This window comes from Ahaetulla prasina, chromosome 3, assembly GCF_028640845.1.
Source record: "Ahaetulla prasina isolate Xishuangbanna chromosome 3, ASM2864084v1, whole genome shotgun sequence".
NCBI lineage: Eukaryota > Metazoa > Chordata > Lepidosauria > Squamata > Colubridae > Ahaetulla > Ahaetulla prasina.
The window spans coordinates 190,067,379-190,090,723 of NC_080541.1; the positions used below are offsets into that span (position 1 = coordinate 190,067,379).

At 37.9% G+C, this 23,345-nt stretch overlaps 1 protein-coding gene across 2 annotated transcripts in view; it reads left to right on the forward strand.

Moving 5' to 3' along the window:
* The first annotated feature begins 9,495 nt into the window (after nt 1–9,495).
* The window catches only part of CEP250 (centrosomal protein 250), a 41,366-nt gene continuing 27,516 nt past the window's right edge, over nt 9,496–23,345 (forward strand). The window contains exons 1-12 of one of the 2 annotated variants that reach the window (XM_058177451.1): nt 9,496–9,554; nt 10,018–10,200; nt 10,676–10,732; nt 13,677–13,759; nt 14,103–14,268; nt 14,770–14,876; nt 15,111–15,371; nt 19,562–19,658; nt 20,609–20,698; nt 21,746–21,898; nt 22,040–22,218; nt 22,494–22,676. In XM_058177451.1, coding sequence (XP_058033434.1) covers nt 10,018–10,200; nt 10,676–10,732; nt 13,677–13,759; nt 14,103–14,268; nt 14,770–14,876; nt 15,111–15,371; nt 19,562–19,658; nt 20,609–20,698; nt 21,746–21,898; nt 22,040–22,218; nt 22,494–22,676 — 1,559 coding nt within the window. In that variant the 5' untranslated portion in view covers nt 9,496–9,554. Of the gene's footprint in view, nt 9,555–10,017; nt 10,201–10,675; nt 10,733–13,676; nt 13,760–14,102; nt 14,269–14,769; nt 14,877–15,110; nt 15,372–19,561; nt 19,659–20,608; nt 20,699–21,745; nt 21,899–22,039; nt 22,219–22,493; nt 22,677–22,803; nt 23,294–23,345 lie in introns of those variants that run through there. The other variant, XM_058177449.1, reaches the window with a different exon arrangement.

Here is a 23,345-nt window from a genome sequence, read left to right on the forward strand (position 1 = left end):
GAAAAGATACATTGGTCAAGAATCGTAAGGTAGAACACTTAATGATAGTCATAGGGAAACAGTCAATAAGAATAAGAATAAGAATACCAGCAACAAAGTTACAGTCATATAGTCATAAGTGGGAAGGGATGGGTGCTGGGAACGATGAGAAGATTAATAGTAGTGCAGACTTAGTAAATAGTTTGACAGTGTTGAGGGAACACACAGGGGCCTCTGTGGCTCAGACTGCTAATGCAGTCTGTTATTAACAGCAGCTGCCTGCAATTACTGCAGGTTCTAGTCCCACCAGGCCCAAGGTTGACTCAGCCTTCCATCCTTTATAAGGTAGGTAAAATGAGGACCCAGATTGTTGGGGGCAATAAGTTGACTTTGTATATAAATATACAAATAGAATGAAGACTATTGATAACATAGTGTAAGCCGTTCTGAGTCTTCAGAGAAGGGCGGGATATAAATGCAAATAAAAAAAAATTAAATTATTTGTTTAGCAGAGTGATGGCCTTCGGGAAAAAACTGTTCTTGTGTCTAGTTGTTCTGGTGTGCAGTGCTCTATAGCATCGTTTTGAAGGTAGGAGTTGAAACAGTTTATGTCCAGGATGCGAGGGGTCTGTAAATATTTTCACAGCCCTCTTTTTGACTCGTGCAGTATACAGGTCCTTAATGGAAGGCAGGTAGCAATTGTTTTTTCTGCAGTTCTAATTATCCTCTGAAGTCTGTGTCTGTCTTGTTGGGTTGCAGAACCAAACCAGACAGTTATAAAGGTGCAGATGCAGACTCAATAATTCCTCTGTAGAACTAGATCAGCAGCTCCTTGGGCAGTTTGAGCTTTCTGAGTTGGCACAGAAAGAACATTCTTTGTGGTGCTTTTTTGATGATGTTTTTGATGCTAGCTATCAATTTTAGATCTTGCGATATGGTAGAACCTAGAAATCTGAAGGTCTCTACTGTTGATACTATGTTGTCTAGTATTGTAAGAGGTGATAGTATGAGAGGGTTTCTCCTAAAGTCCATCACCATTTCTACAGATTGTTCTGGTCACAACACAAGGCTAGTTGTTCAACCTCCCGTCTGTATGCGGATTCGTCATTGTCTTGAATGAGATCGATCATTGTTGTGTCATCTGCAAACTTCAGTAGTTTAACAGATGGATCGTTTGAGATGCAGTCATTGGTATATAGAGAGAAGTGGAGAGAGCACACAGCCTTGTGGCATCTATGCTCATTGTACAGGTATCTGATGTGATTCTGCTTAGCTTCACCTGCTGCTTCCTGTTTGTTAGGAAACTTATGATCCACTTACAAGTATGTTCAGGTACTGCTAGCTGGTTTAACTTAGTTAGAAGAGTGTCTGGAATGATGGTATTGAATGCTGAATTAAAGTCTATAAAGAGGACCCTTGCGTAGGTCTTTAGAGATTCAAGCTGTTGTAGGATGTAATGCAGAGCATGATAACTACAATTGTGTTTAACAAAGCTTGGAGAACAGTTGATATAATTTTCTTTCCAAAAAGCAAGTATGATGATACAAAAGATACATGACCAGGTTTCTCACTCACATTTCCCTTATTATGTAAAGATATGAGGGGGGTTGATTGGAATATTAGACTATTGAGGTGGACTTTTTTGTATTATATCTCATCTTTTTGTACTGTATTCTCCTTGTCCACAGCTATTATGATTAATACAGTCACTACCAATTGTGTCAAGTATCTGTATATCAAGTATATCCCTGGATATTTATTATAATATTGGTACACATGCCAATTAATAATCCAAAGAAATTAGAATATTTCTCCCGTTTGTTTCAGAAAATTGTTTTCTTTTTGGAAAGACATTATCACTGGTTCTTCAAGTATTTTATGAAAAATAAATGCAGATGGGAAGGTTATTCCTGCAACTAGTAGTTCCTGACTCTGATCAGAAATGTTTAAACATTTTATGTCAAGTATTAATTTTCATCATAGCAATACACTACTCTAATGGCCTAAGAAAGCATAAGCATAATCACCATTGTACAAACAGAAATCTTAGTCTTCAAACCACTAATGGGCTACAGTATATAGTTTTTGTGCTGATTCAGCTGTTTGAAAATTGAGCAATACTTCCAAAATTAAATCACTGTGTGTTTCAGCAGTTTAGAAAAGGAGAAAGAAAAACCTGAAGCAGGGACCAAAGTACTATCTCAATTTTAGGGAATACATTTCCCAGGAAAGAAGTCTATGTGCCAAATATTGCAAATAAAAAAAAAGTTGTGTGAACATCTTCAAAGAATTATTGAGTATATTTACTTTATTTTCATAAGAAATTAAGTTACTTCTTTTTCAATCATAGGAGAGAGGGCTATGGTAATCTCCCATTCCCAAAACAAGGTATATAATGGCAAAGACAGAGCAAATGCGTCTTTCATACAACACTGTTTCCAGAAGAAATCAATCAAACAACTAAGTGACAAATATTAACAAGTAAAAGGTTACTTGTCAAATAAGATACGTTTCCAAGTGGAAAACTGGAGACAGAAGAGATGGTAAAGGCATGAGAAGAAGACTGAAGAAAATGCCAGTGCTGAGTCTATCCTAAGATTAATGTTTATTTAGCGCTGCTTCACTGGCATGCCATATTTCTATGTTAATGAATTAATATGCTCTATTGTATATGCTAGATACAAATCTCTGACACAACATTCACTGGATGATTCCGAGTTAGCAATTCTTTGCCAACCTTATCAGTCTCAAAAATTTTTGTGAGCCTAAGATAGGTGGGGTGATGTATAGCACCTTAAAAAAAACCATGGGATACATGTTATTCTTTAAAAATGCTACAATAAATCTGGATTTGTAATCATGCATGCTAAGTTTCATACATGTAGTATGGTTATTCACTTACCATTGCATTCCTGTATGTCATATGTACAGGAATCTTAGTAATAAAATAAAAATAAAAATCTAAATATTTTACCTTAGATTGTCTTAACCTAGTCAAATGCTGCTAGGACTATTTTAAATAGCATATTTTAGTGTGTGTGTATATATATATATATATATATATATATATATATATATATATATATATATATATATATATATATATATATATATATATATATATATATATTACGATTTGTCAATCTTTATAGAATTTTTCCAGTAAAATACATGATTGAAGGATGAGCTATTTCTCTCTAATTGCAACTGAAAAATTACTATATTTAGGCATTGTTACTTTTTTCACCAGCATTATTTACTGAGTTGCTTGCTCAGACAGTCATCTTCCCTTAGTGAAATATTCAGCTGGGAACAGGAAATCAAAAGCTCTTTTGGGGCAATAGCATCTACACTGATTTTTCTTGTGTTCTACTTCTGCTAATTTAAATATGTATCATTGTATCTATGTATCTGGTTTATGTACAATTAGAACATAAAACTGGTATGTCTAAAAAAAAACCCTATTTGTAACAGGAAGCAACTTAAACCTAAAATTCTACCAGTCATTCCATCCAATCAAATGTGATTACTGACTTGTGTGACAAAAATGTTGCAGAAGGCAAAAGAATATCAACTGCTTATTTTTACAATTCAATATTTTTCTGGAACAGTATTGCAATTTTACCTTCCAGAAATAATATTACCAATTACTTAATGATTCCTTATATAGACTCTAGGGATCCTGTCCAATAGTGGGCTTTCTCATAAACATTTCATAATTGTTACTGCACCAATCAATTCTGCCCAAACCAAGAAACCAGAAAATTGTTAATTTAAGTCAACTGTTCCCAGCAATTCTCAGTTTTGTACTTGATGACAGAATGGATTGTGATTGCAAAATGAATTCTTACTTTGTTATGTTATCATCACCAGTAGGTGTCTTCAAAGTTCAAATACTGAGCAATTTGAAACCAACTCATTGCCATACCCCAAACTTTCCAGGCTATAGTTCTCATCCTTGGCTTGGGTCTAGAGCAGTGAAAGCTAACCTTTTCTGGACAGAAAAGCATGTGCGCCCGAACCCCCCAAATGCAATGTGTGTGCAGTCCCCATACATGCACCCCACCCCTGTGCATGCACCCCTGCATGTGACCCCTTCGCATGCACACATGGCCCCCTGCATGCATGCAGCCCCCTGTATGCGCCTGCCCATGCACGGCAGAGACTCGAAGACCAGCTGGCCAGTGAGAGGTGCGTGCGCACGCGCAGCAGAGCTGAACTGGGGTGACGGTTCGCGTACCATCAGAGACGGTGCTGCGTACCACCTCTGGCACGCATGCCATGTTTGCCATCATGGGTCTAGGGGTCCAACTTTTTATTATTTATTCATTTATTTATTTGTCTGCCTCTCTTACCATAGGGTAAATCTGGGTGGTTTACAATGTTAAAATATTACAATATCAGCTGTTTCCAGCAGCAACATTTTTCCCCAGTGCAGGAAGGCCAGTTCTGCCCCTTCCATTGTTTGGGAAAAGATTGCTTACTACTTACATTCAAATATATGCTAAATAGTGGTGGGTTTCAAATTTTTTTACTACCGGTTCTGTGGGTGTGGCTTGGTGGCGTGGCATGGCTTGGTGGGTGTGGCTTGGTGGGCATAGCAGGAGGAGGATACTGTAAAATCTCCATTCCCTCCCAACTCCAGGGGAAGGATACTGCAAAATCTCCATTTCCTCCCGATCAGCTGGGACTTGGGAGGCAGAGAATAGATGGGGGCGGGGCCAGTCAGAATTTTTACTACTAGTTCTTCGAACTACTCAAAATTTCTGCTACTGGTTCTCCAGAACTGGTCAGAACCTGCTGAAACCCACCTCTGATGCTAAAATTATACCACAGCAAGCTAAAATGCCATAAAATGACTGCAAGCTTTAAAGAATTTAATATCCTGGCATAATCTTAGCTATGGCAATGCTTAAATTACTTTGGAGTAAACAGTTTACAGGTAGTCCTTGACTTACAATAGTTCATTTAGTGATCATTCAGAGTTACAATGGCATTGAAAAAAAATGACATTTTTCACACTTATGACCAGGGGTGGGTTCTAAACTTTTTTACTACCAGTTCTGTGGGTGTGGTTTATTTTGTGGACGTGGCTTGATGGTCATGTGACAGTGGGCATAGGTTGATGGTCATGTGACTGGGTAGGCGTGGCCAATTCAATGTCTCTCATGTCAAGGGTGCCTCGCCTGGCCCCTCCCCTCCCAGCCATTCCTTGTCACATCCAGCCTCAATGTATCTATAGTTCTGCAAAAATGTGTTTGCTAGCTTTCCTACTCCATTTATCTATGGTAGTTTTAATATAGGAAACTGCCCTGCCCTAAAATAAAATGGTATTGTGAATCCTTGGCAAACATTTTTAGGAAATAAAAATGGAAGATGGTTGCTGCCCAATACATTTGGAAATGTGTCCACTGCAAAAAAAAAAAAAAAGAAGTGTGATTATGTTGGGATGGAAAAGAGCATTTTGGAGGATTGCAGGGAACCATCTCAGTAGTTTTTCTTCTGTATGGGTGTTTTTTAATCTTGGTCATGACTATAAAAGCAGCAGATAAGAAAATATTTTCCCCAATAGCTGTTTAAGGATACCTCTGACATACTCCCAAAATTCAAATCTCTCCACTGTCCCCAAAACACTTATTTACCCCTGGGACAAGTTATCTTGAACAAAGACAATTTTCTTCAAGAAGAATAATGTGTACAACATCAAACACTTCCTCTTCTAGTGAGAAAAAATTAAAGGATCTTTGCAGAAAATTTAGCATAAAAAAGAGCAGGGTCAATCTGAGGCAGCCTTTGTAGAACGTCATTTAGCTTGTGAGGGGTAGCATTTTGTGACCAAGGAATCTGAAAGTTGCCACCAGATGTTCTGCAATATGCTGTTGAGCAGAGGCCCTTGAAGGGTTTGGATACCAAATGCCTGTGTGAGGTTTACAAAACCTAAGGAAAAAAGGCCCTCTTAGTGACATGGATACCATGGGCTTCTTTGGCATTCACAAAAAGGTTACCAAGAATTTCTGATTTTTTTCATCCTCAGTTCCATGTAATTTTCCTTTAGAAATCAGTACTATTTTCTACCCTATTGTTACAAGTACATCCCCATTTAAATGAAACTGAAGAAATTCCAGGACAGCAGAAATAATGTACAACATCAAACACTTCCTCTTCTAGTGAGAAAAATTAAAGGATCTTTGCAGAAAATTTAGCATAAAAAGAGCAGGGTCAATCTGAGGCAGCCTTTGTAGAAGTCATTTAGCTTGTGAGGTAGCATTTTGTGACCAAGGAATCTGAAAGTTGCCACCAGATGTTCTGCAATATGCTGTTGAGCAGAGGCCCTTGAAGGGTTTGGATACCAAATGCCTGTGTGAGGTTTACAAAACCTAAGGAAAAAAGGCCCTCTTAGTGACATGGATACCATGGGCTTCTTTGGCATTCACAAAAAGGTTACCAAGAATTTCTGATTTTTTTCATCCTCAGTTCCATGTAATTTTCCTTTAGAAATCAGTACTATTTTCTACCCTATTGTTACAAGTACATCCCCATTTAAATGAAACTGAAGAAATTCCAGGACAGCAGAAATAATGTACAAGAAAATGGATTTTATTTATTCATTTATTTATTTGTCTGCCTCTCTTACCATAGGGTAAATCTGGGTGGTTTACAATGTTAAAATATTACAATATCAGCTGTTTCCAGCAGCAACATTTTCCCCAGTGCAGGAAGGCCAGTTCTGCCTTCCATTGTTTGGGAAAAGATTGCTTACTACTTACATTCAAATATATGCTAAATAGTGGTGGGTTTCAAATTTTTTACTACCAGTTCTGTGGGTGTGGCTTGGTAGGTGTGGCCAATTCAATGTCTCTCATGTCAAGGGTGCCTCGCCTGGCCCCTCCCCTCCCAGCCATTCCTTGTCACATCCAGCCTCAATGTATCTATAGTTCTGCAAAAATGTGTTTGCTAGCTTTCCTACTCCATTTATCTATGGTAGTTTTAATATAGGAAACTGCCCTGCCCTAAAATAAAATGGTATTGTGAATCCTTGGCAAACATTTTTAGGAAATAAAAATGGAAGATGGTTGCTGCCCAATACATTTGGAAATGTGTCCACTGCAAAAAAAAAAAAAAAGAAGTGTGATTATGTTGGGATGGAAAAGAGCATTTTGGAGGATTGCAGGGAACCACCTCAGTAGTTTTTCCTCTGTATGGGTGTTTTTTAATCTTGGTCATGACTATAAAAGCAGCAGATAAGAAAATATTTTCCCCAATAGCTGTTTAAGGATACCTCTGACATACTCCCAAAATTCAAATCTCTCCACTGTCCCCAAAACACTTATTTACCCCTGGGACAAGTTATCTTGAACAAAGACAATTTTCTTCAAGAAGAATAATGTGTACAACATCAAACACTTCCTCTTCTAGTGAGAAAAAATTAAAGGATCTTTGCAGAAAATTTAGCATAAAAAAGAGCAGGGTCAATCTGAGGCAGCCTTTGTAGAAGTCATTTAGCTTGTGAGGGGTAGCATTTTGTGACCAAGGAATCTGAAAGTTGCCACCAGATTTTCTGCAATATGCTGTTGAGCAGAGGCCCTTGAAGGGTTTGGATACCAAATGCCTGTGTGAGGTTTACAAAACCTAAGGAAAAAAGGCCCTCTTAGTGACATGGATACCATGGGCTTCTTTGGCATTCACAAAAAGGTTACCAAGAATTTCTGATTTTTTTCATCCTCAGTTCCATGTAATTTTCCTTTAGAAATCAGTACTATTTTCTACCCTATTGTTACAAGTACATCCCCATTTAAATGAAACTGAAGAAATTCCAGGACAGCAGAAATAATGTACAAGAAAATGGATTTTATTTATTAAAGGAAGCCAGTTTACAATGTGAGTCTCAAGTGAGAGCCATTTAAAAAAGACAGAAAGGAGTGGATACCTAAAGATATTGAAATGGAGAGCAGTCTGTATTCCACTAATTTAGAACTATAATTAAAATAATCCATGGAATACTATGAATTATATGCAGCATCTCATATTTGGAGTTTTGAATTTGGAACTTATTTGTATGGTGTATAGTTGCTACCAGGGGTGAAATGTAAATTTTTTTACTACCAGTTCTGTGGACGTGGCTTGGTGGGGGTGGGGGTAATGTGACTGGGTGGGTGTGGCCAACTTTTTTTTTTGTTACTTTTAAAAGCATTTTTTCTACCTCTTTGGCTGAAGAGCTTGTAGAAAAAAATGCTTTGAAAGGGTTCTGATAATCCCAGCTGAGCCACGCGATCATCAGAAGCTTTTTTTTTTTTACTTCTAAAAGCATTTTTTTTGGCTGAAAAAAAATGCTTTTAAAAGTAAAAAAACCTCTGATGATTGCGCCGCTCAGCTGGGCATGGGAGGGGGAAGGGGGGGCAGGGATTTTTGCTACCAGTTCTCCGAACCACCCGCCACCATTACTACTGGATCAGGCAATCCAGTCCGAACGGGGAGCATTTCACCCCTGGTTGCTACCATATAGCGATATTACTTAGCGGACAATAGAATATTCCCAAAGAAAAATTAAAAAATCCTCAAATACATATAAAAACAGTTAAGAAAATTGACACAAATCTTTATCACCTACTTCTGTGTCTTATCTGAAATGAAGTGCTAGTAAATTTACAGATGTTACAAAAGGTGAAATCTGAAAACATGTTGGTTTTGAGATGAAAGGTGCAATGGTTGTTATGATTTGCAGATACTCTTTTACAAGAAATTCTAGGGAGGGATTTTGCAATCTGTCTTCCATTATATTCGAGTTTCCCAAATTCATGTTCATTGTGTCAGTGACACTATCTATGTAACTATCTCATCCTCTCCCGTTTCTCTGCCTTCAATTTTTCTCAACATCAGAATCTTTTTCTATGAGTCCTATGCTCTCATTTGGTGGCCAAAGTATTTGACCTTCAGCTTTAGTATCTGTCCTTCCAAAGAACAATCAGGGTTGATTTCCTTTAGGATTGGCTGATTTGATCTTGCAGTCCAAGCATCTTGCAGTCAAGCGTCTTCTTCAACGCCACAGTTCGAAAGCACTTGAATAACATGGGGGACGACAAGCCAAGTCAAAGGGGGGGAAAAGGGACCCAGGAAGAGAAGCAAATCTAACGAGGAGAAAAATAAAAGGAATTGGAAGACTGGAAAAAAAATCCTTTCCTTTCTACCTCCAGAAGATCCACCAGCAATATTAAAACACGAGCTATGTTGACCAGTTAGAAAGAGACAGTTTTTAAAAACAAACACTCACATCTTCCCGCTATTCCGCACCAACGTCATCTTCCCTTCGAACCAATAATAGGAGGCAGCGGAGAAGCACAGAAGCGGAGCCCAAGGGCTCATGGGTAATGTCGTTTTTCAAGGGCAGCTTTCATTACAACCGCCTTGAAGTGAACTCTATTTCCCACAAGTCGCTTCTGGATTTTTAAAAAAATTTTTTTGGCTTAGTGCTTCTGCAAGCAAGCTCGGGAAAGATATCTCACAGCTGATTCTCAGTGTCGGGCCTACTGCTCTTCTCCCCCTTCCCCCCCCCGTCTCACCTGCTCGCTACTTCACAGGTGAGGAGGAGCAGAAAGGCAACTGCATCCTAAGCGCTGGGCGGGAGGGCTGTTCCGGACTTTACATGAGATCCACGCTCAGTGGCATTAGCGAGCCTGGGAGTAAAAGGTTTGCGGTCCCCGAGATTATAAGAATTTATACGGGTAGATGCTAAATATTAGGTTTGTTCTCGTTCTTAGAGCTGCGGACGAATTTCTGAATTTTAAAGAAGTTAGTTTTTGTAAATACCGTTTTTTCCCACTTCTGTGGGGTATATTAAACTGTAATTTTTCATTCGTGTATTGGACACGAAGCAGACTAGTTTCTGTCCCGTGTTATCTTATCTATTTTATCTGTTTAAGGAATGCCAAAACAGTCGTGCTTGTTACCACTTCTGCTATTGAAAAGAACAGGCTGTCAGAGCAGATTTTGCTTTCAGAGGAGAGGAATCAATCTTGCTCATATAGATTTTTTTTCTTATAGATGGAAGAAGAGACAACACTAAACAGCATGAAAACACAGAGGCGCATTTTGTTGCCAGATGACCAAATAACAGTACTACATCAGCAGATGATGGAAAACCGCGCATCCTATCGTCAGAAACTGCAAAGTTCCCAAGAAGCGCAACACCGTCAGGCAATACTTGTTCAAAAGTTACAGGCAAAGGTAAAAAAGCAATTCTGTTACCAGTGACACCCAAAAGAAAATGGTGATGTTATCTTCTTAGATTCACAAATAAATAAAAGAGTTACCGAGGTGTTACTGTGGCTGTGCAAGAATGGAGGAGAAACTTATTCAAATTCCCACTCAGTTATGGAAATTACTAAGGAACTTGTGGATAACCCTTTCTTTCAGCTTAACCTCCCCTAGAGTACAATGGTTGTGAGAATAAAATTGGCAGTGTCAATACTACTTTTAAGTTCTGAAAGAAAAGCAGGATATAAATGTAAAAGATGCATTTAAAAATGACCAGTTTGTGCTTGAAAATTGTTCTAAAACTGGAATTTATAAGCGAATATATGTATGTAGGCATCTACTTATAAGAGAAAGCACAGAAAAAGTGTTAATTGATAACAAATGTGAAACTGTTTGAAATGTATTGTAGCGCACAAAAGATGTACACTAATGTTCTGTTTGTCAGGTTTTGCAATATCGAAATTGGTGCAAAGAATTAGAAAAGCGTCTGGAATCCAACAGTGTGAGTAATATTGGAAATGACTAGTATTTTTGTAATTATTTGTTACTAACAGTGTGCCATGCAAAAGAAAGGAAGGTGCATGAAGTACATCCTATGAAATACTTGGTGCTCTCTGAGCTTGATTGTTTGCTTGCAGACATTTTATTATTTGAAGGTAACATCAGTGCTAGTGAGTGTGAAGTTTGCTCCTTCTTTATGTATATAAGCTTCCCCTTAAGTGTTGGTGGTATTATTTTCTGCTTGTTTGTCTGGTGATAACCCCTGCTTATCTGGGTGTTGGCTGCTGGAAGGGCTATGTTCTGATCTTTTTGTTTCCTTTTTAGCTTTTTATGGTCTTTTGAATAGTGTGTAAATATGGTTAATTTATGTGTGCCAATTGATGGCTTTGTCAGAATGTTAACCTTCCAGGAATTCCCTACCATTTTGGATTTAGTTTGGTCTAGGATGCTCATTGTTTTCCAGTTAAAGTTTCCCAACTCTTACATGCACTGATGATGTTACCTACCGGTAATTAGATAATGGTTGAAGTTATAAAAGCAAAGGGAATTTTGAAAAAATTAAGTCAGCTTAGGGTTCAAGATATACAGAAAGAGAAACTGAAAGCAAAGGAGAGTCCATTTTAGCCAATTCAGGAAAGTACTAGGTAGGATCCGATGGACACAAGCCCAGGACAAAAGATGCTCAGGACGGAAGAGAATATTTGTAGCTCAGAACTGTAGAGTCCTTGGTGCTTTCTGAACTTTGTTATTTGCTTGCAGATGTTTCATTATCCAACCATCTTCCTTATTGGTTAAGAAAGAACTGTTCAGTAGAACAGTTAAACTTTTGCACCTTATTAGAATGAAACAATTAAAAAGACCACTGAGAACATTTTTAGGATCTTCCAATCTTAGTTGTTACCAACTGATTCAAGTAATCCTTGACTTACAACCATAATTGGGACTAGAATTTCCATTGCTAAGCAAGACAGTTAAGTAAGTCACACCTTATTTTATGACCTTTTTTGCCACAGTTGTTAAGCAAATTGCTGCAGTTGTGATTCACATGGTGAATCCGGCATCCCCCATTGATCTTACTTGTCAGAAGCTGTTTGGGAAGGTTGCAAATGGCAACCACATGACTCCAGGTTGCTGCAACTGTCATAAATACAGGTTGGTTACAAACACCTCCCTTTTGGTCATATAACCATGGGAATACTGCTTTGGTTATAAGTGTGAAGACGAGTCATGAGTGGTCATGAGTCACTTTTTTCAGTTCCATTGTAACTTTGAATAGTTGCTAAAAAAATGGTTGTAAGGCAAGGACTACCTATATTCAGAGAGTGAATTATTATTGTTATTCTCCCCTAAAAATTCTGGTACAGATGAGGCCGTCAAAGTGATGTCCCGGTGTCTGGAGACCGTACGGGTCTGGATGGGGAGGAACGGGCTCCGACTCAATCCCTCCAAGACTGAGTGGCTGTGGATACCGGCGTCCCGGTACAGTCAGATGGTTCCATCACTGACTGTGGGAGCTGAGTCATTGGCCCCTATGGAGAGGGTTCGCAACTTGGGTGTTCTCTTGGATGCTCGGCTGTCGTTAGAAGATCATTTGACGGCCGTTGCCAGGGGAGCCTTTTATCAGATGCGCCTGATTCGCCAGTTGCGCCCCTTCATAGACCGGGATGCCTTGTGCACGGTCACTCATGCCCTCGTCACTTCCTGCCTGGACTACTGTAACACTGTCTACATGGGGCTCCCCTTGAAGGGCACACGGAGGCTCCAACTGGTCCAGAATGCGGCTGCGCGGGTGATAGAGGGAGCCACTCATGGCTCCCATATAACACCTCTCCTGCACAAGCTGCACTGGTTGCCGGTGGTCTTCCGGGTGCAATTCAAGGTGTTGGTAACCACCTTTAAAGCGCTCCATGGCTTAGGACCGGGTTATTTACGGGACCGCCTGCTGCCACCGATAGCCTCCCATCGACCTGTGCGCTCCCACAGGGAGGGTCTCCTCAGGGTGCTGTCAGCCAAACGATGCTGGTTGGTGACCCCCAGGGGGAGAGCCTTCTCTGTAGGGGCACCTACCCTCTGGAACGAGCTTCTTCTGGGGTTACGATCACTCCCCGACCTCCAGACCTTCCGACGCGAGCTCAAGACCCTTTTATTTCATCGCGTGGGGCTGGTTTAATGGGTTATGGTTTTTAATTGGGGTTTTACTATTGATTTTTAATAGTTTTAATGTTTAGCCAAATTTGAATTAGATTTTTATAGTGTTTTTTAATCTATTTATGTATATTGTTTTATGTTGGCTGTAAACTGCCCTGAGTCCTTCGGGAGAAGGGCGGTATAGAAATTTAATAAACTAACTAACTAACTAACTACAGGAGGTCATTATCCTCATCTGATTGGTGGTTTACTGGACATCCTCATAATAATACTCCTTTTCTTGTATTCTTACAAATATGTTCTTGACTGAATTCTCCTCAGATTCCTGAGTCTTAGTATGTGGGTGCACATATAATGCCATTTCCCGTTACCTTTTGTCTGGTGTATTCTTTTTGAATATATTTCATCTTCTTTCCTGGCATTCCATTCATGAATTCCATTTTACCAAGTTTCAATAATATCTTTCAAATTGTACTTGCTTTTGTGTATTCTTCTTTGACACCATATTCTGTACATTTCTATAGGTCCACTGGAATCCTCACATCATGTGTTTTGACCTATACCTTCCTACACTTTTATGCTTTGGGCACTACTACATCCTGCATATCTCTCCCAGTCCTATTATCAGTATTTGGCATAGCACTGTTTTCTGGATTCTGATAACCATCCCTACTTCAGAGCCATGCAGTTAGTTTAATTGTAATTACATGAATATGCCTTAGCACTGTGCCACTGATTATCCATTGATCAGTATTTTATAATCTGATGTTTAATTAAGACTTTGCTTTCTCACAAAGGATTCTCATCCACATCTACGGGATCACAAAGTGGAACAGAATCTAGAAAATCTATTGGTTCATTTGGAAGAAGAACAGCAGAGGTAAATTAAACCTAATTGTAGAAGTGTGTTGAGTAACGGTACAATTACTGTAAAGGTATACCTTGCTTTGTGCTTGCTTTGTTTAGTGACTGTTTGCAATTACAACAGTAATGAAAAAGTAATTTTACATCCATTCCTTGCATTTATGACCTTCACAGGTCCATCAAACAAAGGAAACCTGAACATCATAAGCACAATTGTGGTTTCAGTTAGCAACTAATTCACTTAATGATGAAGTTGTCAGTCCTGATTTTGGTTGCTAAATAAGGAGTATTTGTACTGATGCTAGCTCATCTTCTCAGAATCATGTTTATTGGTTTAAATTATCACTTTTATATATCAGATGTGAGAATTTGGGTAGAGTTAATATCTTGCTTCGGAAACAATTGGACAAAGCCAGTGAAGTGAATGAGGCACTCCAGGAAGATATCAATAAATTGACAGATGATTGGACAAGAGCCAAAACTGAATTAGAGCACAAAGAGAGTGACTGGCACAAGGAACGGGAGGTAAGAATGTGTTTGTAGGAAGATTACAGAAAATGTAAAGAGAGTAATTTTTTTCCCTAGACAATCTTGTATTCCAGTTAAATAGAAATTCCCCATACTTCAGTTGGAACAGCTATTTGCTGATAAAGATTAAGAAGGTTTGTAAATATTAAATAATCAAACTAAGAATATAAAGAAATGTATATGATTCTAGAAGTCAAAGATTGCTAGATCTTTGGGAAATGGAAATCAAATGGTTTCCTTTCTTAATAATTGATCAGCTAATAGCCATATCTGAATCCTCCGGGAGAAGGGCGGTATAAAAATTGAAATAAATAAATAAATAAATAAATAAATATCTTGAAAGCTGATTCATATTACAGAAAAAGAATAGTAAGGATAAAGTTTAAGGATATAAGCCTTAAAAAGCTTTTTTTTTCTTTGAAAAAGTATATTTCAAATTATTGTGGTGGGATAAAACAGAGACTATGTTGTTGCCTGTAATTTTCTTGTTGTTTCTAGCTCTTTGAACACTATAGGCAATCTGAACATGATCGTATCCTTGGCATTTGGCGGCAAGTGGTGACATTACGTCGACATTTTTTGGAAATGAAGACAGCAACCGACAGGTGAAGAGGAATGGATTCTTTTATCAGATAAAATTGTATACAATTAAATTGTATGTGGAAATGTCCTTTTTTTATATATCAGTGAAAGAATTATGATATGTTTCTTTTACTGCTGTATAGGAAGGAAAATTCTTACCTATTCCCATCTCTCCTCTGAAGACTTTTGGTTTACTAGTGTTTGAGTTCCATTATTAATGGATTGGTAGAACATGGTATTGTTTATTTTTACTCCAGGGATTTGTCTGAATTAAAAGCTGACCAAGTGAGGCTTTATGGCTCTGTATTGATCAATTGTTTCCATGTGAGCGCTGATGCACAGTTTTGGGAGACCAAGAATTTGGAAGATTCAGTCCTACGATGCCAGCTGCAGGAACGGCAACAACTTGGTAAAAAATTAGAGAAAATAGATACAGAGAAAGAAAAATACAAGCAAGCAAAAGCAATTGTGACATTACATGTCAAAGGAGATTTTTCAAAGGAAGATCTTCAGAACAGGTAAGTTCCATTTAAAAGGTCTACTAATTGTTCTCACTGGTTATAATTCTTTATTCAAATTATACTGGCTGTTAGTGCCAAGACTTTATAACATAATATAACATAACATTTATCATGGAAGACATTTTTGTTACAAATCATAGTAAGAATGAATTATACCAAATAGAATTTAATTAGTAGGGAAAACTGGAAAGATAGTGTTAATAGAATGTGGGTTTGCTAGGGTTATCCTGTTCTTTGTAATTTGGATTATTTTGTTTTCATTAATTTGAACAAAGAGAAACCCAGTGTACAATAATTCAGTGCTAGATAATGTTGTACAAGGAAAATCTGCCTAATTTGAATGACCAAAAAATGTATTCATACTGATGTATGCCAAAACTAAGCTTATGTAAGAGGAATACACTATATTTATTTATTTATTTTATTTATTTTGTCACAACAATATATGTAGGAATCATACAAAAGATTATATAGTATATAAACATATATGGGTAAATATAAGGAGGTATAAGCATATATATAGAAAGAAGAAAAGAAAAACAATAGGACAGGAACGGTAGGCACGTTTGTGCGCTTATGCACGCCCCTTATGGTCCTCTTAGGAATGGGGTGAGGTCAATAGTAGAAAGTTTTTGGTTAAAGCTTTTAGGATTATGGGAAGAGACCACAGAGTCAGGTAAAGTGTTCCAAGCACTGATGATTCTGTTACAGAAGTCATATTTTCTGCAATCTAGATTAAAGCGGTTGACATTAAGTTTAAATCTATTAGTTGCTCTAGTATTATTGCAATTAAAGCTGAAGTAGTCTTTAACCGGAAGGACATTACAATAGATGATTCTGTGAGTTAAGCTTAGGTCTTGTCAAAGGCGACGGAGTTCCAAGTTTTCTAAGCCTAGGATTTCAAGTCTGGTGGGATAGGGTATTCTATTGTTTTCAGAGGAATGGAGAACTCTTCTTGTAAAATATTTCTGGACACGTTCAATTGTATTGATGTCAGAGATGTGGTGAGGGTTCCAAACAGGCGAGCTGTATTCTAGAATTGGTCTAGCAAATGTTTTATATGCTCTGGTTAATAGTGTGGTGTTTTTGGAAAAGAAACTACGCAAGATTAGGTTTACAACTCTTAGAACTTTTTGCTATGTAATTGCAGTGGGCTTTGGCACTTAGATCATTTGACATGAAAACTCCAAGGTCTTTAACGGGATGGGGTCATCTGTAAGGTAATGTCCATCTAGTATGTACTTAGTTTTTGGGTTCTTTTTTCCTATATGTAAGACTGAGCATTTGCTGGTTGAAATTTGGAGCTGCCAATTTTTAGACCAAGCGGTTAGATGATCAAGGTCGTTTTGAATGATAGAAGTATTGTCTGTGATGTTAAATAGTTTGACATCATCAGCAAAGAGAACACAATTACTTGAGATATGGTCACAAAGATCATTAATGTATAGTATAAAGAGTGTTGGTCCAAGAACGCTGCCTTGAGGAACGCCACTCTTGACAGGAACAGGATTTGATAGAGCATTGCCAATTTTGACCACTTGTTGTCTGTTAGACAGAAAAGCAGATATCCATTTGTGGAGGGGTCCTGAGATGCCATAGGATATTAGTTTTAGGAGAAGTTTATCGTGTACTACTGAGTCGAAAGCTTTGCAGAAGTCTATGTAGATTGCATCTATTGATTTGCCTTGATCAAGATTTGAAGTCCATATGTTTTTGCAGTGCAGAAGTTGTAAGTTACATGATAATTTTTTTCTGAAACCAAATTGTTTGTTGGAGAGTAGGTTGTTTGTTTCTAAGTATGAGGTAATGGATTGGTTGATGATAGATTCCATGACTTTGCAAGTGACGCAGCAAAGGGAGATCGGTCTGTAGTTTTCGACTAAGCTGGGGTCTCCTTTTTTGAAGATAGGGATGACTGTGGCTAGTGACCAAAGTTTGGGAAGAGAACTGGTAGTGAAAGCTTTTTCAAAGATAATACTTAGGGGTTCTGCTATATTAATGGAAAGTTTTTTTAAGAAGTATGCGCACAGTCCATCGGGTCCAATAGATAGCGATGGTTTTAAGTTGTGAAGAGCTTTTCCAACGTTGTCTTCTGTGAAATCTATATGAGTTAAATCATCATAATCGTTGCTGGTATGTTTGTGGAAAGTCGGATATGTGTTATCGGAGTTAACAAAAACTGAGCCAAAGAAAATGTTGAAGAGGTTTGCTTTAACTGTTTCGTCATTGCATTCTTTGTTGTTAGAATCTTTTAGTGGTGGGATGGATCTAGAGTCATTAAGTTTATTGTTAACAAAATTATAAAAGGCATGATTGGAATTTGTGCGCAGAAGATTCTCTTCTTGCTTGGTGTGGTAATTTGTGCATTCAGTTTTTATTTGGTTGCATATGTTTCTGTAGCGGTTTTTGAAATTTGTAACATAGCCTTTTTTGTTTCTTTTCCAGAGGGATTTTTTTTTGATTGAAGCTTTTTTATTGATATGGGTAGTTTGTTTTTCTTGATCATGGTAGTCATTTGTGGTACATATAGTTTAATGACTCTATTGATTTCAAGTAGGAAGACTCTATAGTGGTCTTCAGCAGATATGCAGGTTGCAAACAAATTTTGCCAGTCCAGAAATGAAAGATCGTTGTTTATAAGGTCGTAATTGGCTTTTTTGAAGTTGTAGTTGGGAGTACTGTTGTTATGACGATTTAAGTATGGACGTATATTGAGACGAAAATCAATCATGCAGTGGTCACTGTTGGAAAAAGGTTCTTTAATTTGTAGTCCGTAAATTGAGTTTGAATTGTTGCAGAAGATGAGATCAAGGCAGTTGTTGAGTCTTGTATTGTTAGTTACAAGTTGTTCAAGACCTAGGTTTGTAACAGCGTTGTATAGTGTAGTATGGATTGGGTCAGTTGAACATTCATTAGTTGTCCAGTTAATGAGAGGTAGATTTAGGTCACCCAGGAAGATGAGAGGATATGGGCAAGAGGTAGCCCATGTTAGCATTGAGGTTAGCATATTTGCATGGGTAATGTCATAGTCAGGGGCTCTGTAGCATAGTAAGAATCAAGAGTAGTGTCAAGTGATAGGTCGCATACAATAGTTTCAGGAAGAGAGTTTATGTGCTACTTGGATATTTTTAGATTCAGTGACTTTTGTAAAGATAGCCACTCCACCACCTCTTGGTTTTCACGATCTGATCGATGAACTTGATATTCTTTGTTTGAGATAATGGAGTCAGGAAGGGATGAGTTCAGCCATGTTTCACAAACAAAAATGATATCGAATGTGCCACTGTTTAATAAGAGGATAAGTTCAGGTAATTTGTTGACTATGCTTCTTGCATTTATCAATTTGCATTTGAGATCTGAAGTGATTGGTGTTGAAGAGGTAAGGGGTGTGCATACCTAGTTTTGGATGTTAGTAGATTGGGGGTTGTGTACAACAGATGGTTGCATAGATGGTTGGATAGTAGTTTGGTTGTTTGGATGGATGGATGGTTGTTTGGGTGGCTAGTTGGGTGGCTGTTTGGATGGCTGGTTGGATGGCTGGTTGGATTCATAAATTTTGAATACTTTGATGCATTTACTATTGGCCCAAATAACTAATCAATATGATTCATTCTCTCTTGGTAAAAATGTAAATTTTCTGATAATTGTGATATATGAACAATAGTGTTCAGGAAAAAGAAGGTAAAATGTATGGCTTTATATATACTGCTACATTGGCTATATTTTAAAGTAATATAATTTTGAGATTGGAGATGTTTTCTCTATTAAAAGTGTGCATGTAAGTAAAATCTTGGGCCACTATACCATAGTTAGTGATATATTGAAAAGGGACCTTGGTTTCCAGATGCTGGTATTTAGTTTCTGTAGGAATATTCTGTCCTCATAAAAGTTCTGCTTTAGCACACTGAGAAGATGGCTTTGGAAAGCTTATCAAGTGCAAATGGTAACAAAGATTGTAAAGTGTTTTGCTCCTTCAAGAGATTAATGTAAATTATATAATTAGATCCCCCATTTTAAAAATGGCTTCTCTGCTGAGAAGCTGGGATTTCTAAATGCACAAAAGTATGTGCAGGATTCTCATTCTCATCTTGAGCTTTCAGGGACAATGAGCCACTTTTTGAAGCAATGAGGTAAAACTATGTTAGCCAAAATAACTTAGTCTGTAAATATTGCTGTTCTCTTTTCAGAGTGCTTGAGTTGACTGCTTTGCTTGAAGAGTCTCATAAACAGAATGAAGAGAAGGAGAAGACAGTGAAGGCTCTAAGAGAGACGGTGGAAATGCTGGTATGTTGTCAAGGAGTTAGAGAAAATCCAGTGGAAGAGATACTCAGTTCCTTGGTTTGTTAGCATTTAGGAGACTTTCCAAAGCCAAAAAAAAATATTCAGTTCCTTGATTAAAAACTCAAAGTTATACAGCTTACTTCATGCAATTTTAGTGCTAACTGCTTTCACAAGTTAAATGTTGGAGCACAAAATGTTTTGGAAAGAAATGTACTATTTGCTGCAACGGTAAATACCTAAAGGTAAAAGTAACGGTTCCCCTTGCACATACGTGCTAGTCGTTACCGACTCTAGGGGGCGGTGCTCATCTCCGTTTCAAAACAGAAGAGCCAGCGCTGTCCGAAGACGTCTCTGTGGTCATGTGGCCGGCATGACTCAACGCCAAAGGCGCACGGAACACTGTTACCTTCCCACCAAAGGTGGTCCCTATTTTTTCTACTTGCATTTTTACATGCTTAAATAAATATTAAATATTAAAACATTAAATATTTTTAATGTTAAATATTAAATATTAATATTTAATAATATTTAATATGTAATTTAATAATGTTAAATATTAAATATTAAAACATTAAATACCTAATGTTTATATAATTATACTATAGGAATGAGAAAACAAGTTGTGCATTTATAAAGCCAGAATTATATTTGCTAATGGAGTTCAAAAACATGTATACAATATGTAAACTGAATATCAATTTTAATAGCTAGTTAAAAAGTACTAATTTCCCTGTACTGCTCTGGAATCCTGTCATATTTGATGGATTTGCCTACAGGTAGAACTCCTTTTGGTATGCTTTCATATATATTTTGGCCAGTGAGATACGTCTATTGCAGTTTTATTAATATGCTGTCATTCAGTATTCCCATTAAATTATGTTCTAAGTCCAGAAGTTTGTGGGGATTCAGATTTTATAAACAGTGATTCAATTCTAATACTTTATTTTTTTCAGAATTTGAAGATAGAGTGTGACCAAACACCAAGCAAAGATATCAGTGAAGAGATATTTTCTCTGCAACACGTATTAACAGAAATTACCCAGGTAGTATAATTTGGATAGCTTTTCATGATTCTGTTACTTTTTAAAATATAAATTAAATATCACATTCTTTTGCCTAGAGGTATTGACATTTGGATCCCGAGGAGCATATATTGTAGTGTATGGCTGGCCTTTGTCCACTCATAACATAGCCATTGTGATTAGTGTGGCCAATCACAAAAATATTTTTATTATTTATTATTTTTATTTATTTATTATTTAAATTTTTATACCGCCCTTCTCCCGAAGGACTCAGGGCGGTTCACAGTCAGATAAAATAAACAATAATATTACAATATAAATACTATTAAAATACAATTAAAAGACTTATTCAATTGGCCAAGATTAAAAATTTAGAATAAATGATAAAAACCCATTAAAAAACCCACAAATTTAAAAACTAATCCAGTCCTGCGCAGATGAATAAGTGTGTTTTAAGCTCGCGATGGAAGGTTCGGAGGTCCGGAAGTTGACGAAGTCCTGGGGGGAGTTCGTTCCAGAGGGCGGGAGCCCCCACAGAGAAGGCCCTTCCTCTGGGTGTCGCCAGACGACACTGTCTCACTGACGGCACCCTGAGGAGTCCCTCCCTGTGAGAGCGCATGGGTCGGTGAGAGGTATTCGGTAGCAGTAGGCGGTCCCGTAAATAGCCCGGCCCTATGCCATGGAGCGCTTTGAAGACAGCAGGTGTTACATTACAGACCCACAATTGCAAATGTAGAAAAGATTTACTGATTTACAATAATGTTTGTTGTCATCTCAGACTATAGGGGTTTTTAATAACCAAAAATCCATAGTTTTAAGTCAAATCAAATTGAAGTAATATTGCCCCCCAAAACACAGGTACTTCCCTGTGTTAGCTGATGGCTTATACCTCCCTCCACCACCGCATTTCAAAACCTGAAGAACATAGTATTGATATTTTTTAAAAGGACAACAAAGACTTATCCATTGTCCACTAGAATCTTTCACAAGAGCCTATGTAGGAGATTCTGGGTAGGTGATGGTTTTAGTATGAAAAACTAGCAGAATGATACTGGTTTTGGATTTCAGGCACTTATTAGTGAGAATGATGCAACAATTGGCATCAGGCAAGTTGAAAAGTATGCTGACCCTTGTGGTATCGTGGAACTGAATACTGGTGATTCAGATGGGACCCTTCTTCTTTTACGTGATGTGCTTGCTAGGAGAAGAAATCAAGTAGAGGTAAGAGGACTGATAAGAATACTTCTTTCTCCTATAAAAATTTAAACACTTGATCTCTGTAAATATCTGTTCACTCTCCATTCTCTCATCATGCATTTTTGTTAAACCTTATTTTCTTGGGGTTTTTTTCTCCTTTTGCAGCAATTGAGGCAACAGCTATTGGAAAGTCAAGATTCTGCCACTGCTTTGGAAAAGCAACAAAAGCAGCAGGAAGAGCAGTGCAGCTTCCTAAGTGATAAGATAGAACGACTAGAAGGAGAACGAGACACATATGCAAGCCAGCTTCAGCATTTACAGTCTGTGCTGGAGACTTATCATAGGTATGCATTAGGCTAGCTTTCTCTAGCTTTAAAGTATCAGCCTTCAGATGTGCTGTGTTTGCAATTCCTGGAATTCTTTTGCCTCCCCTGATTAAGAATTTTGAGAGCAGTAGTCTCAAAATATCTGGGAGATGCCAGTAATTCTTTTTTTTTAATATGCTATTAATTAGTAATATTAACCTTTACCTTATGTATCTGTTTGTTGTTGCCATGTTAGTTATTATTCATTTCCAGCAGTATAAGCAACTACTTAACTGGAGGCTGCTGTTTCATAGTGATCATGAAACCCTGGACAAATCTAGAATGGAACTGCAGCAACAGCTGGAGATTTTGGAAGAGGAGGCCCAGCATTTACGCCAAAGTAATACAGAGCTACAGCTGAAAGGAGATATGGCAGATGGAGAGAAAGAAGAAAAACAGGATGAATTGGAAAGGCTAATGCGTGAGAGAGAATACATGTGAGTTTTTTTGTTTTAAGCCCCTCGGCTTATACTCGAGTATATACGGCTTATACTCGAGTTTTTGTTTTTTGTTTTTTTCACATTTTACGGACTGGAAGCCCTGCGGTGCAGTGAGAGGGCGGGGCAGGGGAGCCGCCAGCCTTCTCAGCTGAGGGAGGGAGGGTTTCCCCAACCGGTAGGTGCCTCATTTCCCACCCTCGGCTTATACTCGAGTCCCCAGTTTACCCCAGTTTTTGGGGTAAAATTGGGGACCTCGGCTTATACTCGGATCGGCTTATATTCGAGTATATACGGTAATTCTTTTTTTTTAATATGCTATTAATTAGTAATATTAACCTTTACCTTATGTATCTGTTTGTTGTTGCCATGTTAGTTATTATTCATTTCCAGCAGTATAAGCAACTACTTAACTGGAGGCTGCTGTTTCATAGTGATCATGAAACCCTGGACAAATCTAGAATGGAACTGCAGCAACAGCTGGAGATTTTGGAAGAGGAGGCCCAGCATTTACGCCAAAGTAATACAGAGCTACAGCTGAAAGGAGATATGGCAGATGGAGAGAAAGAAGAAAAACAGGATGAATTGGAAAGGCTAATGCGTGAGAGAGAATACATGTGAGTTTTTTTGTTTGTTTTCTTCACACATTCCACAAAGAGCAGTAGTTTG